At 44.0% G+C, this 21432-nt stretch overlaps 4 protein-coding genes across 10 annotated transcripts in view; 1 reads left to right on the forward strand and 3 right to left on the reverse strand.

The window, feature by feature from the left end:
* Positions 1 to 273, reverse strand: part of Ranbp21 (exportin-5-like protein Ranbp21) — a 61075-nt gene extending 60802 nt beyond the window's left edge. The window contains exon 1 of the mRNA XM_089558132.1: positions 227 to 273. The gene's annotated coding sequence lies outside the window, so the exon portion shown is untranslated. The remainder of the gene's footprint in view (positions 1 to 226) is intronic.
* LOC149332532 (BRISC and BRCA1-A complex member 2-like) lies at positions 198 to 11122 on the reverse strand. 2 transcript variants are annotated; one of them, XM_089558141.1, is made up of 12 exons: positions 10931 to 11122; positions 10471 to 10547; positions 10271 to 10362; positions 9548 to 9736; positions 9387 to 9461; positions 7342 to 7392; positions 6447 to 6544; positions 5494 to 5593; positions 5288 to 5358; positions 4465 to 4547; positions 2456 to 2606; positions 198 to 335 (listed from the first exon to the last, which is right to left on the reverse strand). In XM_089558141.1, the coding sequence occupies exons 1-12, from the start codon at positions 11041 to 11043 to the stop codon at positions 278 to 280; spliced, it is 1158 nt and encodes a 385-aa protein (XP_089414267.1). In that variant the 5' UTR covers positions 11044 to 11122; the 3' UTR covers positions 198 to 277. The 2 variants fall into 2 exon arrangements, with proteins under 2 accessions (XP_089414267.1, XP_089414268.1); XM_089558142.1 differs by lacking the exon at positions 7342 to 7392.
* Positions 11123 to 11172: 50 nt separating this feature from the next.
* On the forward strand, positions 11173 to 13495 carry LOC149332533 (tRNA-specific adenosine-34 deaminase regulatory subunit adat3). Of its 2 annotated transcripts, none has more exons than XM_089558144.1 (9): positions 11173 to 11384; positions 11527 to 11652; positions 11720 to 11774; positions 11831 to 11898; positions 11983 to 12190; positions 12255 to 12351; positions 12428 to 12584; positions 13021 to 13123; positions 13233 to 13495. In XM_089558144.1, exons 1-9 carry the CDS (start codon positions 11336 to 11338, stop codon positions 13423 to 13425), a joined length of 1056 nt encoding a protein of 351 aa, XP_089414270.1. In that variant the 5' UTR covers positions 11173 to 11335; the 3' UTR covers positions 13426 to 13495. The 2 variants fall into 2 exon arrangements, with proteins under 2 accessions (XP_089414270.1, XP_089414269.1); XM_089558143.1 differs by having other exon boundaries at positions 11174 to 11384; positions 12255 to 12354.
* kst (spectrin beta chain, non-erythrocytic 5 kst) overlaps positions 13484 to 21432 on the reverse strand; it is a 328959-nt gene continuing 321010 nt past the window's right edge. For all 5 annotated transcript variants that reach the window (XM_089558125.1, XM_089558130.1, XM_089558127.1 and 2 more), the window contains 4 exons: positions 18930 to 19084; positions 16764 to 16896; positions 15545 to 15585; positions 13484 to 15079 (listed from right to left, as the gene is read on the reverse strand). In XM_089558125.1, coding sequence (XP_089414251.1) covers positions 14843 to 15079; positions 15545 to 15585; positions 16764 to 16896; positions 18930 to 19084 — 566 coding nt within the window. In that variant the 3' untranslated portion in view covers positions 13484 to 14842. The remainder of the gene's footprint in view (positions 15080 to 15544; positions 15586 to 16763; positions 16897 to 18929; positions 19085 to 21432) is intronic.

Raw genomic sequence — 21432 nt, forward strand, 5'->3', positions numbered from 1 at the left:
AAACTCCTATTTACATTCCATTCCCAGCTTTATCGTTTGCACCAAATTCTCTAGCTATCCTAAATGTGTGCACCGTGAAGGTTTCAACCCATGGAGTGACATCAGCTTCATATTGTTAGCTGGAAGAACATATGAGAAAACATTCACACCTGCTGTGAGCACTTAATGCCACCATTCATGAGTTGTGATTAGTATGCGTCGGCGTAAATTAGCAAGACATATTTACTTGTTATGTACAAAAACTAAAACGCAGGCGTGCGGAGATGGTGTGGCACACTCAGCGGTTTTTCACAGAGCTGCTCTGGAAGCTTGGAACGTACTCCGTCACAAAGGTTCTGCATAGAAACAAGCAAATGGCACAAGTTTAGCCGAAGTAACTTGCTAACGACTCGTTAAGGATTGGGCAAGCACCAGAAAGACCTCGGAGGATTCTCGAAACATCTGCGGGCACCAGTGTATTCAACTTGGCAAAAAAATACGCCACTTAGCGGCACACTGCCAGGTTGAACATGAGCAACCGTGGCTCCTTTAAACATGGCTGTCTCTTCTGATGCACTGTAACGTGCATGCAAAACAACACGTTTTAGTGACACCTGTACCACTTCACATGGTATCATGTTCAGCGGCAAAGAAGCCAAGAAAACACTCGATGGAAAGCATCACTCTACAAGCAACACTTTCGCACTAATCCTTGTCACCAAAGGATGTGAAACTATTTGTCATTATGCAGGCCATCATATTCCCTCACCACACTGTCAAAAGAATTTTCATTTCTGCTCATAGATAGTGTGCCGTACTTTCCTTAACCACCGCAACCTCGCCCTTCCTTGCACAGGCAGCGGTCACCTCTGCCACATATTCAGCTTTATGCAAAATTGAGGCTTACTAATTATTTAGTTCAATTAAGGGGGGATGTGGGGATCAGATCGCAAAAATCGCGAAAAAAGTCGATTTTTGAAAAGTACACTTTTTGGCATCTCCAACACTGTTTCTATGTTGTACTGAAATATTTAATCCAAAAATAAACTTTAAGTGCTCCAAATAATATATTTGTCGGCATCTACACATAGACAGTGTGTGCTAGCTTAGAACTTTCAGGCTTGTTTTCTCGAAAGTTCGTTTTGAGCTTAAAGGTGCAGTGAAGAGGAATCTAAACTCATCTTTTTGCCGTGGGAACTCGATCTACACGTTCCGAGCATTCTTAGAAACTTCGACTTATTGCCCTGTGTGGCCGATTTCTCTAATTAAATTGAATTAACGTCCGGCTCCCGCCTTTATTTTTTTAATTCTCCCCGTACGGTGGACGGAGTCGACCAGCGCTTGGAGTGCCTTCCAGCCAGCTCCATGGAGGCTTTGCTTTCGCTTTATTTTGTTCTTTAGGTTTCCATGAATAAATAGTTTCATTTGCAGATAATATAGCCGCAAAATAAGCCTGCAGAAATAAAAATATGTGCAGACTATTTGGTATTACGGATTATTACGTATTACTCCGCCAATGGCAGAGCGGCAAGCCGCCACGGGACTGGGTGATAGGCACCCCATGCGTTGGTCGACTCCGCCCACCATACGGGGAGAAAAAAAAAAAAAAAGCGGGAGCCGGATGATAATTCGATTTAATTAGGGAAATCGACCACACAGGGCAATAAATCATGGTTTCTAAGAATGCCCGGAACGTATAGATTGAGTTCCCGCGGCAAAAAGACAAGTTCAGATTCCTCTTCACTGCACCTTTAATACCTTGCTCGTGGAAAGCATAGCACAGCAATGGGTGCATAGATTTTTAACCCGTTTGTTTTGTTGTGATCACTGAAGTGTGGTCTGTGTCAAGAGAGTCTCAGATTTACCATTTAGGCTCATTTGTTTTTATTACATGGCAATTAGAGCATGATATGTTCTAAACATAAAAGAAGGTGCTTATTGTGTCTTAAAAAAAAAGAGCAGAGAAATTTTTTAAAAAATTAAGAGAGTCTTGATTTACACCACACTTCTTAGTAAATATTAAAAGCATTTAGAGACTTGTAGCCTGTTCTTTTGTCATGCTAGGCTTTCCCCTAGCAAGCAACATGAGGACAACATATAAACAATGATAAAAGGAAACCTACTGAAGCTGCCATTGTGAAACTTGATATCTGATTGTTTGATACTGTTTTAAGCCAGTCTGCCAAATTTCATCACTCGTAAGTCGAAAAATAGAAAAGAGTCCTTCGATATTAGCTGCATTTATACAAGATTTGTCAGCTTAAATAACTGGTTAAATTTCTTGACTACAGGGTCACCGGAATAAGTTCGTCATTTGGGACACCCCTCGTAATCGCACCAAGCTGGGAAAGTATTAAGAGCATCTACACGCAATGTTCAGTGCAGGGAACATGAACATGCCTGAGATCGAAATCAGCAGTGCCTACGCTGCATTTGAGGTTGTTTTTTTCTGTCGACCTTTTGATGCGTGGCCTACCTCGCTCGATCAGCCATCTCGGATGCCTCCCACCTTGGGCTGTAGGGATAGTCAGTGCAGGTGATGCTGTAAGGCCACCCACAGCTGGTGTGGTAGGCCGACTGGAATGTCAGCGACGGCTTGTCTTGTGGGAAAGACTGTGGGATCGCAACTGGGCAGGGAAGGCAAGAATTAAGTGGCTGGAGCTAGGAAGCCATTGCAGGTTTCTATGAAAGCATTTCAGCAAATGAATGCTTGAGCATTCCATCGGAATACTACTACATATCATACTTTCTCGTATACAGTCCACAGCAGATGTATAATCCACAGGGCTCAATTTTTGTTGTGAAAAACCAGTGAGCGAGAACTTTTTTTTTTTTTAGAGCTGTCCATGCCCAATACACAGTCCATACCCAGTACAGTGAAAGCTCGTTAATTCAAAACTCGATAATTCGAATTTTCGGATAATTCGAACAACACTACTTGGTCCGGCCAAGCTCCATAGAGATCTGTGTATAAAAAAGCCCGTTAATTCGAAAGCGAGTCGGTTCCGTTACGGATAATTCGAACTATGCGCCACCGCGTCTGGGCGGCTTGGCACACAGCATGTGGCCAAAAAAAAAGCACCTCCTCCGCATAGTTAGAGGCTGCGTACGTCCTAAACGGGGACAGAAGATGGAACTAGATAAAACCTTGGAAGAGTGGGTAAAGCTTAAATGGCGCCATCACTGGCGCGGTGGCCTGCGGCACCGGAGGGAAGGGGTGGCGACCGCGCTGGCGGCTGCCTACCCTCTTTTCCGCGCAACCTTCGCAACTCGCAACTAAATGCTCGTTAATTCGAGCCCTGTTAATTCGAAAATACGGATAAGCACTGTCAGCGCGGTCCCAGCCAACGCCCATGAAGGCTATGACTTCGGACGGGCGCTACAAATTACGTGCGAAAAACTTTTTTTTTCTTTGCGAGTGTCGTCCATGCTTCCACCCATCGGTCGGTCGCCAATGGAAGCACGCGCTCAGCCGCGAAGAAGACGCCGGCACAAGCGCTGGCACTCTGCCAAAGTTCGCTTCCCCCTTTGCTGGAGCTAACGTCAAAAGTGATGTTATCGCTGCGCAGCATCTTGGCGCGCTGCCAAGAAATGCCTTGTGGGCCGTGACGGTGCCAAACGGAGGGAAGCGTTAACGACTGACGCTTTTTTTTTTTTCAGATTCTTAGGCAAAAATCGGGGGGGGAGGGGGGGGGTTCATTATGTGAGTGGGTTCGTTGAGTAAATACCCTACATACACCATAATGCAAATGGTTCTTGTCGGTTTTTTCGCGGCCATTCGATAATTCGAACATCGGATAATTCGAATGATTTTCCCGGTCCCGTGAAGTTCGAATTAACGAGCTTTTACTGTACATAGAATCGCATTAGGCGTTTTGTGCTGTACTGGGTAATATTGAAAAGGAGGTAATCCACATCTATAAATTGTTTTCAAAGCCAAAAATTTAAACTTTCAAACCTGTGTGGCCCGTGGGCTGTATACTGGAATTGACGGTAGTAGCCAAAAAAAATGGCTAGTGGCTAAAAATTCGAAGCAGCTTTATTCAGGAACTAAGCAGGAGTGGTTATATTGCAGAGGGCTGATCAAATGGAAGAAAGATGCTGCGATACTTTGGTCACAGCTGAGAAAAGTGTCTATAAATCATGTTCTTTTGGTCCGCAAATACAGGTGAAATAACTGATACTAAGCAGCGCGCTCGGTGAATGCGAGCTACAGTAATGATTTACTTACGATGACACCCACCGCGCTGAGCTAAACTGCTTAAACTTAACTAAATGAACACAGTGACACACTGAGCTGCATTATAGCTTACAAATAAATGAACCTATGTCTGCCACAGAGATAGAACAAATACAACCACTGCTGCACCACCTAAGTATTGGCAGCAGCCATTTGGCTGGCATCTTCGTGGCACTTTAGTCTATGATTCACTCAAAATCCAACGCCATTTAGTGCAACCTGCTGTCGTTGAGCAGCATACTCACTGCTGAGGATGAAAAAGAAGTCATCATGTTCGAAGAGAAATGACAGGCTTGCAAATCCCTCGGCGTCAAACTCCAGAAGGTTCCTGCAACACAAAGAGCACTTTTGATGAACACAGGACTTTACTGTGGAAGAGACAAAATTGAGAAACACTACACTAGCACAGTTAAGCTAGTATCCTTTAAACATACCAAAGCGCCAGGCAGTTAGTACCTTGATTGATCACAGTACTGCAGTGCGTTAAAATATTGCTTTCAGAAGAGCAAGACCATGCTCATCAAATACAATACAGAAATGCTTAAGAACGAGTACTGCTGTATGAAAGAAGGAGAAGGCACATTTCAAAGATAACTGGAGATTTTTGCTTGATAATGTACCAGACCGGCTACTCCAGATAATGACGATACAACACTTGCATAATTACATATACACACTTGCACAAAATTCATGTATGCACACAATTATAAGGTTGTTTACAGGATGCAGATAAGTCGGCTCTCTGAGAAACCTTGAAAGGGCATTAGTCACATGCAAAACACTGAGGCTGCTACTGTCTCATGCTCCAAAAACATAGGCACGCAGGTAACCCCCAAGAAAACTGTGCTACTACATTTTAATGATTGTGTGTACTCTCATAACGAATGCACTTTTTGCAAAAAAGAAAAGTGGCACTAACTGGAGAAGCGCACTTATTATGCCGGGGAAATTACGATTTTCAAAATCTTAATCACTAACATAGGAGATGCAGTTAGTATTATGCAAATGAGTTTGTTATGCACACAAATACAGTGCGTTGTTGTTAGAATTCAGATGCGACGGTCGTACCTGCCAAAGAGGTTGAGGAACGCCGCCACATATTCCTTACGCTTGGCAAACGATGAGGAAACCTGCTCGACCTGAAACGAAAGCGATACGGATGAGTGAAGACTCATGGGCGCGGCAGTCAGCTAACATGAAACCAAATCTAAAAGCGTGCCTTCTCCCCCCCCCCAAAAAAGCACGAGCAGAGACTGAAGCAGGGACATGCTCACCCTCTTTTCGAGCAGCTGCTTCACCTGCGGCACATAATCCATGAGGCAACTGTCCTTGTTGAACGGTGGAAGTTTTATTGCCATTGAATTGCCAAGTGCCCTGAAAGCACATTTCATGCTACAGCTTTAATAATGCTCACCGACAGACTAATGTTATGCAATTCGTAATGAACTAATAGCGCGTTGTCTGCCTTTGCTTTATTTCCCACCTCTACCAGTGAGAGAGTGGACTTGTCTCACGGTTTTACTTCCAAGTCATTCTATAACTGCTCCTGGCAATACTAATGGCATTGTAACCAACTTCAAGATTTGGCAGGCATGCATTACTAGCTGGGCTATGTACCATGCCTTTATTTTGGAGCTCCTCTAGCTTTCTCTACCTCAAACAAATAGAGCTCTTGAAGTCACAAGGCCTCGTTTATATAGCAGTAACTCATACTGAAACGAAGAACTCATGGACATTCTATTGGGAACATCATGTGTGTCACAGTGTGCTGTATACAGGCCTGCTATTGTGAGGCAAATACTTTTTTTTTTCTGTGGAAAGGAGGGGGGAAGGAACTGAGCTTGATTTTTGCTGCATAAAACTTCTTTTTAACAATTGCACATATCTGAAATAACAAATAATACCACATTGCAAATAAACTGTCCTATATAGGCACAGTGAGAACTAGTGAACTACACAAATCAATAGCCCTTCCTTCAGTAAACTTGCCTCAGTTGCCCAATGTAACAGCAGCAGCCCAAGTTGTAATATCAACATGAAAGGTGGACGAGGCCAGATAACATTCAGTAACTAACAATGCCTGTGTTGCACAAAAAAGAAAAGAACAAAAAAAAATCCACTCTTCGAACTACAGCCTCCAATTAATAAATATGCCCTATGCACAACTAGGTTCTCCCATTATTAATAGACAATGAGAATTAATATTAATGAATTCTGCAGTACGTACTCAACACGTGGAGAAAGGAAAAGCTGTGGCAATATGCGGCTCCCCTCTGGACTCTGGAAGGTGACTTGCAAGATGGCCATGTCTTCCGACAGGTTTTCCTTTTTTGGGGGGGGGAATACAGATTTCACAAGTCAAAGAGAGTGCAGTAAAGCGTTTCATCACACCTTCATCCGTATGTTCTGAAAAATTCTTTTATCTGCCAACAGTTCAGCAGTAAGCATCTAAGCCTGTGATCATCATTGGCATTGCCCGCTCAACCATATCCATTGCAGGACAACACGTCGCCTACCGATCGGCTGCGGACACCATATCCCCGCAAATTTCCTGATCATGTCTGATCATGATCATGTCTCTTTGTTACCCCCTGCAATTTTTACCAGTAATCATTGCCACAAAATTATGGAATGCACATTACATAGCAGTGAGGTACCAAGGTAAAAATACAATGATCAGGATAAAAATTTAGCATAGTGATCTTAACCAAGGGTTCAAAAGAATCCTGTCTGGCGAGGGGGAAGCACAGTGGTAGAATAAAACATGCATGCGCCAAAAAAAAAAAAAAATGGTTTTAAAACATGACGTGTTATAAATGATTTTAAAACCAATTTTTTTTTTTGGCAAGTGTATGTTTTATTCTACGACCAAAAATTTAGCACAGTTGGGTAATTCACAACAGCTGTCATTAAGAAATTACAGAAGGCACGGGCCTGAAAACAAAACCCGATTCAAAGAAATCAATCAACTTCATTAAAATCATCATACTTCTCAACATATCAAAACACTGCGGTGGGCACAAAAGGTGCCAAAGATAAAATTTTCCAAAATGCAACACTAAAAATGGTTTCTTAACATGTGCTGAAATCGCAGCACACACACAGGTGTGCTTGCAACTCACCCCCGTTGGAGGACTGCTACTGGAGCCAGGACTCAAACCTGCAATTTTGTGCTTTGCATCGCAAAGAGAGGGACCTCGTAAGAAGCGTTACTAAAAAACAACAGAAGGGCTAGAAAACTTCCAAGATGGAGCGCTAATCTCACATGGTGCTTTACTCTGCGAAAAACACCAATGGAACATAGAATGCACAAAGCATAGCAGGGGAAAATTTTCTGCGCTGTTAACGATGTCACATCATATTGGCACGCACATTTAATTCCAGATATGTGATATCTTTACCCAAGAAAGCCAGGGACAGAGTAGAAGTGCTGTTTATAATGTGGTAGCATCCAGGGGCTATGGAGCATGATGATGATTTTGTTTAGGTGACCTTGTGTGCATGACTTAACAGTAGAACCTCGGTGACCCACAAACACATGATTGATACAAATTTCGTGATGACATGAATCCGCAAAATTTCACGGCCGCAGTGCACTGTGTACAATGTGTGGAATTTCGGATGTTTCAAACGCTCTCCCACGCCACTACGGATGATACGAACGTATGAGCCATGACTGCACCCTCGAGCACTAAGCACGGCCCACACATCGCCAATGTCGTGATCGTCAGTTGCACTGTACGCACCACAAGTAGTGAACTGAATTTTGGATGATACGAATTTTTCGTGCCCCTGTGATATTCGTTATCGCTGAGACTTTATTGTATGTGAGATGAAAAACAGACATGAAAGAAAATTCAACACAAAAATGACAAACACTAACCTTCCAACAATAGAAAATGAACTTAGCCCTTTTGAATTAAAGCCTGGTAGCCCAACCATAAGAGTTTAGTCATGCTTAGATTGATTTAACCCCAACTGGTCTCCTCATTCATTTGCTACAACACATTCCTAGCACTATATTAATAAAGTGAATGCTACCCCATCAAGTGGCTTTACAGTGCCAAGGAGCAGCTCGATTTTTTTACTAGCCCTGTTGTTTTTACTAACGCTTTTTACAATGTCCCAGGCTTTGCATATGCCCCAATTAGCCTCACTTTCCTTTTTAATTGTGTGTATCCGCAACAGAAAGTGGTTGAAAAGTTGCTGCAACCTGTATGCTACAGGCAAGGCAAAAAGGTGCTTATATTTTGCCTTAGGATGCTTTGGCAACGTAGTTGAAGCCACAGGTCGTGCCAGCCGACCAGGTAGAAGTGAATGCACATATATATAGAGACCCTCCATGGATCAACAATCTATGTCACTGTTCGCATAAGCATGACTACCGTATTTTCCAGTGTATAAGACGCGGCTTTTTTTCAAAAATCTTGCTGGTGCGTCCTATACAAGGATGCGCCTTATACGCGAAGTAGAAATAAAATGTTGTTATGGATATATGGGGATCTCTGTCGTTTTTTCTTTCTTTTTTGCTAAACCCTGGGAGGGTATGGCGTGAGTGTTGCCTTTTTCGATCATTAGCGTTGCTTAAGAATTTCTCACAGGTACGGTGCATTTCGCGATGGTCGCGCAAGTGTGTTTGATTAAGCCTCACTAGCCTAACTGGGTAAACTGGGGTGCGTCTTATACACCAACTTTTTCACTGACAGCCTGCATATATGACGGGTGCGTCTTATACACCGGAAAATACGGTAGTCTCAACCACTTGAGGTTCTCTTGCAGTGACATCACACACCACATGGGTGTTTCTGAATTCCATCTGCTCTGAAATATAACCGTCATGGCCAAGAATCGGTCTCGCCACCTTGGGCAAGGGAGCCAAGCACCATAGCCACTGAGCCAGTGTGGCAAAATGGATGCGACATGTTAAAATATGTCTATGATGCACAAAAAAAATGCAATTAAACAATGTAATTACAATGTGATGAGTGTCAAGGCACACAAAAGCATTCTGTCATGTCCTTTCTGAAGGCTTGGCACACCTTACGTAGCTTCTAAAATGCTAGACACACGTGGTGACACAAAGTACAGATACTGCTGCTGACAGTGGTTTAAATTTTGGAGGATTTGGACGAGAATAGATCAGTAAACCAGAAAACACGAGTAGCACCTTTGCAAACACGGGCGGAAGCCTGGAGAAATCGATGGGCAATGTGATCCAGAACCTTACAGGAGCGCCAGAGTTCTGAAACAGAAAGAATCCTGCTGCATTGCACTGGATTTGTGATAATGACTTCGCTCAATACAGAGCTAAGGACAAGACAGCTTTACCTTTTTGTTGAGGTGAACCTGTATGTTTGACTCGGCAATGTCTGACTGATGAACAAGGGACGAGTACTCGAACTGCAGCCTAGGCGAGTCATCGAGCATTGAAACCTGGTGTTTCCGGTACTGCTCCAATAGTTCCTGGACTACATTTGTGAGCGCTTGGTCGTCCTCAGAGTTCCAGTCACATAGGCTCTTAGGAAAAGATGCACAAGAAAGGGTAAGTAAAAGCTAACAGCTATATATATCATGTGCAAGTACAAGCTACAACATATCTTTTTGCTTAATTAGCTCGACTGAACTTGACATAGCATTTTACCCTGGCTTTAACAAGGGCAGCATAATATGACGTAGTATCTGGATTACTGAACCGTCAAATTACACGAAACAGCACAGAAAAAAAGGAAGCCATATAGCGGCAAGATGTGTGTGCAAATGTGTGCCCCATTATTTTGTATTGGCTTTGAGAGAAGTGTGTCCACAATTAGTCCCAGCTGAAAGGCTTTTGAACGCGTTTTAACGCACAACAGTGCTACGGTATCGACTGAAATGAAAGCCTAACGTCTTTCCTCTGTGAGATCTTTCGTGTAGGCGCAGTAGTGTTTCGGTGTGACCAACAGCGGAACAGCCTAGAACGTTGTAATATTGAAATGCGAGCAGGCTCCTATAGATGCAAATAAAAATGCAGACAAGTTGTATGCCCACCAATATATGACGTAGCACACTTACAGGGAGTTCCTCAATGTTTGGCTGGAAGGCTGTGTCGTCGAAAATGAAATCTGGTGGGAGCTCCGGCCTATGCGCTTGGAAAATAACTTCCCCTAAGAAGGAAAACAAACAAACACATTTAATACAAGCCTGAACTCAGAAAACCCACGCTTAGCCAAATGCGGGCTCACTTTCTTCAGCAGAAAAAGAAATTAACGTACACGTTATGGCTTGGCCGGCATACGGGAGCGATATCTTGAACCTGTCGCACAACTGTTTGGTTCCGTCCCTGGGACCGCTGGAAACAACAAATTTGGGTTCAACCATAACAAATCCAGGATAAGCGTCGTTCTGTGCTTCCAGCGATATAGCGGAACATGCGGGTGGACGAGACGGGTTCACGTTAGTCGCATGTGAAACTAAACAAAAACCACCACCACCAGAAATACACCCGAAAAATAAACACCACACAGGAAGAAAGGACGTAGTACACGAGGCTGTTGAGCCTCGTGTTCGTCCTTTCTTCCTGTGTGGTGTTTATTTGCCAGCTGTATTTCTGGTCATGTTCCACCAACTAGCTCAGAAACGAATTCTTCTGAACAAAAACACTCGGCGTACAGCGGTGAACAGCTGAAGCCGCGCAACGAACTATCGCAAACAAACAGAAGAACGCCCAATTACCCGTGACTTGCGCTGACAAGGCGTATGGGATGCGGTGTCGTCAAGTTCTGCATTGTATATTCCAGCAGATTTTTCAGGTAGCAGCGAACACGGGGCGCAAACACTGTCTCCATCTCCAGTTTTATCAACGAACGGACCAAATGTCGAAGAGCCCCACGGCGGGTTCATCCGTCTGCTTGCTCATCGACTACGATCGGCTGCGATCGACTTCGAACGGCACTGCGTCGACCGTTTTTGTTTCAAGCCATAAAGAGACAGAGCCACAGCTGTAACTAGCCACGAGGTTCGACCGATGAAACTTCAAACCATGTGGTTTTCGTGTAATGTTTGATGATCGCCTATAACATCACGTCGACGTTTTAAGTACAATTGTGATGCCTAACAAACTCGGATCACTGCCAATACATGGACCACGCCGCAGAGACAACGCCAGCAAAGCGGAAAAGTATTATAGGTACGGTTTCGTTTATTAAACTTTCGATGTGACACGAATCACGTTTGCCGAAAGGCTCTTGGCGACTGCTAGCCTTCGCATTGATCTCTGCATGTTGCCCGATTCATGCTCGCTAGTTGAAGCTGCTATTTCTTCAAAGCAGATGCGGAACAACAAGCAAAGAAATCAAAAACAGATGACACGAACTCAACAGCAGCGATGGACTCTCCGTGTTCGCGATCGTTGCTACCCGTCTTGGCGGACGAATACCTTCGGAAAGTGGTCACAGGTAGAGCCTCCCAATTTTAACGGCGCGACTGTTCGTGCGTTAACACGACTCTTTTTCCCGCTTACAGTCCCCGTATATGTTGGAAAAATAATCGACCGCAAGCAGACATCGCGGCTAGTGAAGTGAGTGACCTCCCTTAGGTTATTCCCGGTCTGATTTGAGTTTGACTTTTTGCCAGATGGTTGTCCCAGACGGTGCCTTTGGGGGACCTGCAGCATCTGAAACGAGTACGGAGCACGGCGGCAGGTTTGTCGTTCCTTGTTGTTCAGATGTGCGGAATCACTTCCGAGAGGCTTGTGCAGTGTGTTGATGTCCGTGCATTGCTTCCAGGAATGGAAATCATACTTCGACCGCGGCAGGAGAATGACTCGGATCGTGTGAAAACCATTAAAGACGTGCTAGGAACTGATTCGACTCACGCCGAAGGTCTTTCTGAAGATGTGGTAGAGGTGAACGTCCCACAACATGCACCGCTGACCAGAAGCCAGTTCGAGTCTTCAAACTGCCTTTGGCCAACACAGTTCCACGAAGACAAATTGTATGGTGTGTGTATGGTGCCTGTCTCTAGCAGAACTGACTTATCCGAAACACTTCTGTTGCAGGATTGCCAAGGTAATCAGCGATAACTTCTTCACTGCCCAAGACAAAAGTGACATGGAACGATACATGAAGTTGGCTATTGAAGCAGCCAGAATGTCTGTGGTAATAGCTTTCTGTACTTTTGCCAACAGACAGTGAAATGTTGTTTGACGTTTCATTTTTTTGTTTTATCAAGACAGGTGTTGGAGTTGCAGTTGTTAATCCAGACACATCAACGACACTGGTTGTAGCAACCGGAGACAAAACGCGTCCAATAAAGCATGCTGTGATGGTTGCAGTGGACATGGTGGCCAGGCATCATGGTGGTGGGGCTTGGCCCCTGATGATCCAGAGTGAGTTAACTTATCAGAGAAATTAACACCTTTCAGACACATGTGGGTCTAATTCTGCAAATTAGTCTTGCAACATTTTCCATTTTGTTATGTGTGAAAAGTATGCTGCATTTAAAATAATACTTGGAATGAGCAGTTTCTCCTGAAAGAGATTTATAGTGAGTTGTCATTTAAAGCAAGGATATACAATAATCTATGGTAAAGTTGCATGCAATTTTTTTTGCTACTGTTCTGAAGACTGTAGACTGAAGGTGCAAGTGCAGGTGGCTGACGTGCCCATTGCCAAGGCTTGTATGTTTTGAAGACCTAATCCTAAGTTTTCACAGTCTTCACATTGGCTGATTAGATATGTGCCTCTGTGATTAGCCAGATCTGTTCGTTACGTTTTAAGAAGCTGTAACTTTTTTCTAAAACCCTCGTCATATCTCTTTTGTAGACAGGCTATGCGATGTTGATCTGAAAGACCTGGAAGTCGACGGTAAAGCACCTTACCTCTGCACTGGTTATGATTTCTACATCACTCACGAACCATGCACAATGTGAGTTGACTGTTTGCTACACTCGAAAAACAGGATTCGGTTTGACAAAGAGTCTTCATTTCAAGTTGGCTTCTCTCTGAAACTTTTCCCCCGCTTCGGATCTCTTTAGGTGTGCAATGGCTTTGGTCCATTCAAGGGTACGGAGGGTCTTCTATGGGTGCTCCACATCACATGGTGCGTTGGGTTCATGTCGAAAGCTGCACGTTCAGCCTGGTCTCAACCATCATTTCCAGGTGTGGCGTGGTCTTCTAGAGGAACAGTGTGCTGCTCTCTCTAAAAATCAGCCACCACACCAACTGTGACTGTGCAAACACTGGCATACTTGACCAGCACTTTTTTTACGCCATTAAAACAATGCCATTGTCATGTTAAGTTTGGCTTTTATTTTTCCTCGAGACAAGAAGCCTTCCCTTCGAGTCCCGTGGCATTTAAGTAGAGTCCCTCACTTAAGAACTCGACAAGTACATTTTACAAAGCACATAGTAATTGTTCTTCAAAAGCAAAGCAATTCTCCACTCTCCCAAAGTGGAGAAAAGTGAACAAAACAACATACTCTCACTGAACATCGTCTTCACATTACAACTGCATATTCAGTGCTATAGTACTTCGTAACCTCCGCGAGGGCAGACACATCTATCTATACACATTCCACAGCAATGCAGTAATAAAAAAAGTTGCACCAACCCTTAGTGATAACTGGCCGCGACTACAAGCCTTGCACAACACAGGCGTCGTCATGTTTTACGTTTGTACCACTGCTTCTCTGCTCCAGCCCGGGTAATGGTATCCACCAGAATTTTAGTTGCCCGTATTAGCTCTCAAAACCTCCCTACACTCATAAAGTCACAGTGTCGTCAGTGCATTCGTGGCAACTCGTGCAAAAACAAGGCACTGCTTTGTGAGTATAGTTTCGTACATATAATATTTATATATTTATATATAAAATATATACCTATGGTGACAAAGGAGACGCTGTAAACTATACACAAGTTGCTTGTACACAAAATCTGGGACTTGTCATGACTTGTCAATTGCAAACTGCCGTAAACAAAAGCACTCTGGGAGAAAGAAAAAAAAAATCTTGCACAAAGTAGCAGGCAGACAACTAGAGCTACACATCCACGCACTTGAGCGAGTTTGCGATGCCACGGTGGTCTACGTGTGGTCACATTGTGGACATGGCCACAGAAAGAAAGAAAAAAGAAAAGACTGATTTCCTAACAGAAAACACAACACAAACGTACATCTGACTCAACAGCTGAACGACGCAAAATGTTACTGCACACTGCAGTTGCCTGGACTGTACACGTCGCACTGTCAAGTTAAAACTGCGATTCCTGGATGTAAGGAAACTAAGAACTAGAAACATGAGAATAAAATAGCTACCAAGGATGGAAACCAATAGCTTTGAGCTATGACTGTCAATAAGATGGTGGCAGCCCTGGTACCATGGAAGAGTTGGCAAAAGAAGAGAGTGTTTGAAATTGCACGCCGGTAAGATGAGCTCCAGGTCTGGGCATTTGTCCTTTCACAATGTTACACCTTTGTGGTGACTTAGTCACCAGTGTAAGGTCTTTCTGGCTTTCGTGATGATCCCTATTTTTAAACTCTCCCAATGAGCTATTTTTTTTTTTCTGCACGCCAGTTAAACACACAACTAAATACATCATCCCGTATTCTTGTGCACCGCGCACTCGGGGCCACGATTGTGCTCCGAGCTCAGCGCTTTCGGAACAGCGAAAGCACGCCCTTCTTGCGATCGCGCGACTTCTTGTCGCCGTAGTCGCCCTCTGAGGAACCTTCCGACGACGGTGCCCTTTGGTGTCGGTGGTCCAAGGTTGCTGAGTACTGCTGCAAGTTGCTGGCTAAACCTGGTGGAGGATTCCCGCTGCCTGGAAGTGATGCGTGTCTGGCCACTGTGGCACCCGATGGAGTGTCGCCACGTGGGTGGTATGTCTGCAAAGTAGCACAGGCCAGGACGCTTTATTTTTAATTACTTTAAACAAGTTTCATGATACTAAAAAAAGTGTATCTCTGTCTCACTACCTGCTTTGTTTTTTATGACACCAAAATCAATGTGTTACAGTGTGCCATTGGTGGCTTCAGGTGACAACAAAAGCGCAGATTCCTGTGGACTGGCGCAGTGATGGCTGAGAAAATATAATCATGTATTCCCGTTTACAGCAGTGTAACAGAAACCTGCTTACAGGGATTAGCTGCAATAAACATTCTGTCAACTATTTATGACGAACACTCGCTACTCTGCCCTAAACCGCCTAATGGTGCCTGACTGAATTTTTGTTTTTTCCAGCTCTATACCAGCGTCTAGTTCTGCCATGCATACGGCACAGGAGTTCTACATGAAAATATCCAGGGAGCACCACAACCAGTGAAATATCCAAAGAATTGCAGGAAACGTACCTCTCTGTATTGAACCTTGTCTTCACGGTTTTTGCTGTAGCCTAGTTAAGAAGAGACAGGGAAAGAACAGTCACAAACATTAATGCACAGAACTAAATCACTTTCTGGGTACAGCAACATTGCTATCATGTGAGCGAACTAGTGTTCCTTTCAAAGAGAGGGGCAGCTAATAGTGTAAGGCCTAATTACAGTCACGCCCTCTACATAGTATGGCTGTCATACGCACGACACAGAAAAATAGAATGAAATGTTTGGAGAAACCTATATAGCTCGTTGAAATCATCATCACCACCACCACTAATGTCACCACAAGCATGCCTTGAAAACTACACGAGGTGCACTCAAATTCACAAATTGCAAAAGCACATAGCAGCTGCGCTGGATAAACAATAATGAAAAGCGTGGCAGTCCAGCCATTTTTTTTTATGCCTTTGGAATTCATTTAGTTACCCTAACAGACTGTTCTTAGTACACGTCCCACTGACGTCCATTTCTCCTTGTATTCTGCCAGGATATCAATAAAGCGCGCTTTGCTCTTTAATCCTGCCACTTTCTTTTCTGTAGCTTGTTGCACTGTCCTTAACTTAATTTAAAGCTTTTGTTAACCAGGCGAGTACTGACAGAAGACAACTGCAATGTACGATCATACACACGCCAGTCAAGAGCACTCGAACAGTGCGCACTGTTATGCATTTATGACGATAGCCGCTGCCTGCCGGAACCAATACAGCTCTTAAAGACGCGAAGAGTTAAATGCGATCCATGGTAATGTTCACACGTGATAATGTCAGGTTTGAAGCACTAGGCAACTCAAAAATGACTGAAGTGTACTTTCCGGTACGCCGTTTAAGTGCTCTCGACAGATGTCTGTATGACTGCACTCTTCTGACGGATGTCAACAGGCTACAACAGATTTCAGAGTGGCTGCCAAACGCACTTCCATTAATTTGTGTTCCTGGTAGTTTCCTTCTCAATGTGAACCACACGCGATTATTCTTAAGTATTGCCAATTCCATTCCCCCCCCCCCCCCCCCCCTTCCCGTGCACTTTGTGCGCCGTAAGAATGTTAGCTTAGTCTCGTGTGTCTCTTTACCGAGTTCTGTGAACAAAACAAACAACTCTGGGCTGCCGAAATGCCTTCCAGCTCTCTGTTCACCTTCACAGCACAAAGTACAGCGGAAAACTGGCGAATCTGAGACTGAAACAAATGGCACTTTACCTCTCCTCCACTCCTGGTCACCGTCGGATAGCGTGCCCGCAATGTCGGAGTCTGAATCCTCTGGCCGCCGTGGCTTTGGTGGTGGCTGGCTTGGCAAGGGTGGAGCTACATACATTGGAGGAGAATCTGCAAAGTGATGTTTGAAACATTAAATGGTTAATAGATCAATTTACTCGGTAGTAATCATTTGCTGAGTAACTGTACGGTGATGCTGTTCCATTAAAAGCAGCTGTCTAGAAATGGAGCAGCGCAAATACGTGGCGATCACAATATGACTCTTGCTCACAGCAGTTATGGCAACAGCTTACTTATGAGACAACGCCTCAGTGCTGTCTTCGAGCAAACCACATAGACTAAACCAGGGTTCCTTCTAAGCATGCGTCTCATCTTTGGGCTGAAAAATGCGCACACTGTTACCATTTTACCATTACTCGAACAGTTTCCCTGAATCAGTTCCCCCCCCCCTTTTCCTTGAAACTTCCTATGATTTTTTTTCTTGACAGTGTTTACACTAGGCTGTTATACAGGGTGTTTCACGTAACTTGAACCAAGGATTTAAAAAAAGCGGTAAACCGCAGCACGATACATTATTCGCCATCAAGTGGCGCTCCTCAGAATATTTTTTATTGCGCTTAATTAGTTAATTAACTAAGATAAATTATGCAAATTTTCAAATATTCATTTTAGTGCCAAGACCGCGTTGCGTTAGGTTGTATAGCAGGTTTATAAACAACCGATCCAGTTTATTGTAGCATTGTGTCTCCGACGGGGTCCTTTTTTCCGGCATCTAAAGAAAGCCCGCGAAATATGAAAAAATACCATGTGACTACGTGCGTGCGCTACCAAATTGCAGCGCTCTGAACGGCGCTTCGAGCAAATGGAGCGTGCACGCTGACCGTGGCGAAGTGCACGGCTGCTGCGCCGCTGCGGAAGGTGCTGACGCACTATCAAGCCGCTGCTAAGAGCGGCGGCCGTTCACTTCGTCACGTTCAGCGGGCACGCTTTGTTCGGTCGAAGCGCCGTTGAGAGCGCTGCAATTTGGTAGCGCACGCGCATAGTCACGTGGTATTTTTTCATATTTCGCGGGCTTTCTTTAGATGCCGGAAAAAAGGACCCCGTAGGAGACACAATGCTACAATAAACTGGATCGGTTGTTCATAAACCTGCTATACAACCTAACGTAACAGTCTTGGCACTAAAATGAATATTTGAAAATTTGCATAATTCTACTTAGTTAATTAAATAATTAAGCGCAATAAAAAATATTCTGAGGAGCACCACATGATGGCGAACAATGTATCGCTGGTTTCAGCTGGCTGCGGTTTGCCGCTTTTTTTAAATCCTTGGTTCAAGTTACGTGAAACACCCTGTATAACCAGACAATACAGTCTTCCTCCACTTCCTTCAGTAGTGTTCTTAGATACCACAAGCCTTGTAGAACAAGATAATCCAAGTTCTGCCCTATTCATCCTATGCGGCATGTTTGCAGCGGGCTACTGCCACTCTGCTGTATTTCGCAGATTCTGCCAGTGATGACGGTACATTTCCATTGACTGCTGTACCTCCGAGCGGAGTAATTGCACAAAGCAACTAATTTTATTCACGTGACATGCCAAAATGTAAATGAATCTCGAGCACACTCAGAAACCAATCGTCCTTAGAAATAACACCTACCTATTTGCATATGGTGCACCAATTTGCATAGTAAATCACAGAAACACAGCTAAAGTACAAAGACGAACACATGCCTCTTGCTGCATCTAAGGAGTACTGTTCATTCATGCATCTAGGCAGTGCTGACCTATGCGTGCCCGTGCATAAAAATGTATTCCTTTAATGAAACATGCTTGGTGCACATGATCAAGGATGCTGAACATCAATGTAAACGACAAGAGGCATTACGGTGTTTCCCCTGCACACTGAGTTGACCCTTCTTTATTAAAGAAGTCAGCTTGAAAGGTGCACGAAAAGTAGACTTGATCATTTCACGCCATATTAAAGTGGGCACAAAGTTGTCCCGTAAACATCCTTTTTGTCAAAAGCGATTTCCATGAAAGCAACAGAATCCAAGAGCGGCCCCGGTACGGGCCCATTCGTGGAGCTACATACACACTGCATACAACACCAACAATGAAAATCGGGACGCAAAACCAACTTGCCTTCAAGACCACTCGAGCTGTAGCCGTCCGCAGAAGTTCGGTTTGTGCTGGGCGGTGTTCCAATCATGGACGAAGGTCGGCTTCCATAGCCGTTGTGTGCGTTTTGTGGCGGGTAGCCATCTATGGAAGACCTGTTGGCCACCTCTTCGGCTAGGAGGTTGCCTGTGGGCCGAAAGCCGAAGCGATTATATTGCATGTTCCCCGTGCTCATTTCCCTTTTTGAACAGACGCAGTGAAAACAGATACGATGGACAAAGGAAGGAAAAGGCACCACGAGCGCAGCTCCCAACTGAGAGTTCAATAAGAACACACAACAAAAAAAGAAGAAAAAAAACTGTAAAAGTTCTGCACATTCTTATTAAACCCTCATTTGTGAGTAGGGCTTGCTTGTCCTGTCTTTTTCCTCCTTTGTCTACTGTCTGCTTGAGCTGTCTTTATCCGAATTCTTATACTAGCTAGCTCAAATGTACTAACTGCTTCAGTGGTTATCTATGAAAAAAGTACCATGCCTCCCAATGGTACAGAACAAACTAGTCTGAGCAACGTTGGTGTCAAGCTAACATTTTTTTGATGGCAGTTCCCAAACTTACACAAGGCAGGAAGCTACACTGAGCTGCATAGGTTTAAATTTAACCTCATTGTCCACAATGAAGCAATGTTAAGAAAACTATAGATATGGACACTTGCAACGCAGGCATTGTCCACATATTAACTATTCTAAAAGCCAGAAAGTTCAATCCATGCGGAAATAGTATACGGAGTAACTATTTCCACACCTTTTTCACATTAGGCTTCATTTACTGTATCTGGTAACCATTAGGGTGACTAGGTGAAGGGAAATTTTCAACCTAACTCACCAGTTTGTGTTCTCTACCATTAAGGAAAAGAAGGTTATCTTTTGCAAGTAGAAATTTTAAAATTTGGTATGCTACAAACATCAGAACATGCTTTTTAAGACAACAGAGACGTGATATGCGGCTCAGTGTCTCAGGATATGTGGCTCAAGCTCATACAGCAGAATCACAGAGGGCCACGCCGGGCAAAGGTAGTCTGGGTAGAATCCAGCCTGTGCACTTGTTTGAAACCGCTTCTTTGTAGTATCTAAGCTCACCTTTCAGCAAGCCAAGCTCAATGGCTACCACTGCACAGTACTGAAGCAGAAACATTGTCTGCAGCGTGTCTTATTCAGGGTTTTGTTCTTAAAAAAAAAAAAAAAAAAACTTCCGACTTATATCCAGCAAAGGTACTTGGCGGAATTCCTCCTAACTAAAGATGACTCATTTCAGCTTATGCTGGCAACATTGAGGATTTATTTTAGTGAGCTGAATATTACAATAACTGTACCAAAACGGTGCGAGATATAGCAACAAGAACCCCCTTTTTTTTTTTTTTGCTGTGCGTAACTGCTCCCATACAGTGAAACTCTTCTTAATTTGAACTGCTACTTTGGTCCTGTCAATAGGTATAGAGTGTATTGAAAAGGCCCCCGTTAATTTTAACTCCACACGATTCAAACAAATTTTTGCCACCCTTTCAGTTTCAGGTATTAAGAGCTGACTGTATATACTCCAATGCAACAAAACAAATCACTAGATACATGCTACATGCCACTACTTGGATGCAAAATCTAGGACTACGTGCACATCGCAGCACAGCACATGAACAAAGAGTGACAGTCACAACTACACGGCAAGCTACCGTTCCCCAGGTAACAAGAAAAAAGAAATGTCTGACTGGATCTTGCAGTTTAGGTGGGTTATTAGACACTTTTAGTTGGACGTACGCAGTGAGCTTGCGTACGCAACGACACTGTGGGTAACGAATGCGCATGCGCAGAACGCTACGTATCTAGCCGCGCGTTGCGGACGCCCGCCCACTATAAAGCATAGCGTAGCGTACGCAACGCGGGACGCTACGTGCTGCGTAGAGAACATGGCAGCGACCATCTCGCCCGCTTCGGACCGATTTCACTTCGCCGCTGCTTTCTTCAACGCGATAGCTCGCTCTAAACTGTGCTGTCAGCTTTTATTTTGTCTACTCTCACCCACACGCCAAAATATTAGGGACAAATGCCCCTTGTTTTTCAGATAATGAGGCGATTTTTGACCTTTTAAGCCTAACTAACGTTGTGTACGTTTATCGTCATAGCAACCGCACTTGTCAAATAATTTTTTTTTAGTCATGTGCCTACTTTTGCACTTCATTAAACATTATACATTTTTTCCTCCATTAAAAACAGTAATATACTATTCATATTGTCAGAAACTGAAAAATGTTTAGCCGAGCGCTACAGCGCTTTCAGTGTTTGTCACTAGATGGCGATACAACGCGCTACGCGACTACTCTGCGGCGGTACGGCCAACTATAAGTGTGACGGGGGTGTCCTTTACAGCGTTCGGAACGTAGTGAGCGTTGCGTACGCAATGTCGCTACGTACGCAGCAACTAAAAGTGTCTATTACACCATTCCCACTTGTAACCAGCAAAGATAGATTCTACCACTCTGGAACG

The sequence above is a fragment of the Amblyomma mixtum genome, chromosome 8 (assembly GCF_055824585.1).
Source record: "Amblyomma mixtum isolate Tamu chromosome 8, ASM5582458v1, whole genome shotgun sequence".
NCBI classification, from domain to species: domain Eukaryota; kingdom Metazoa; phylum Arthropoda; class Arachnida; order Ixodida; family Ixodidae; genus Amblyomma; species Amblyomma mixtum.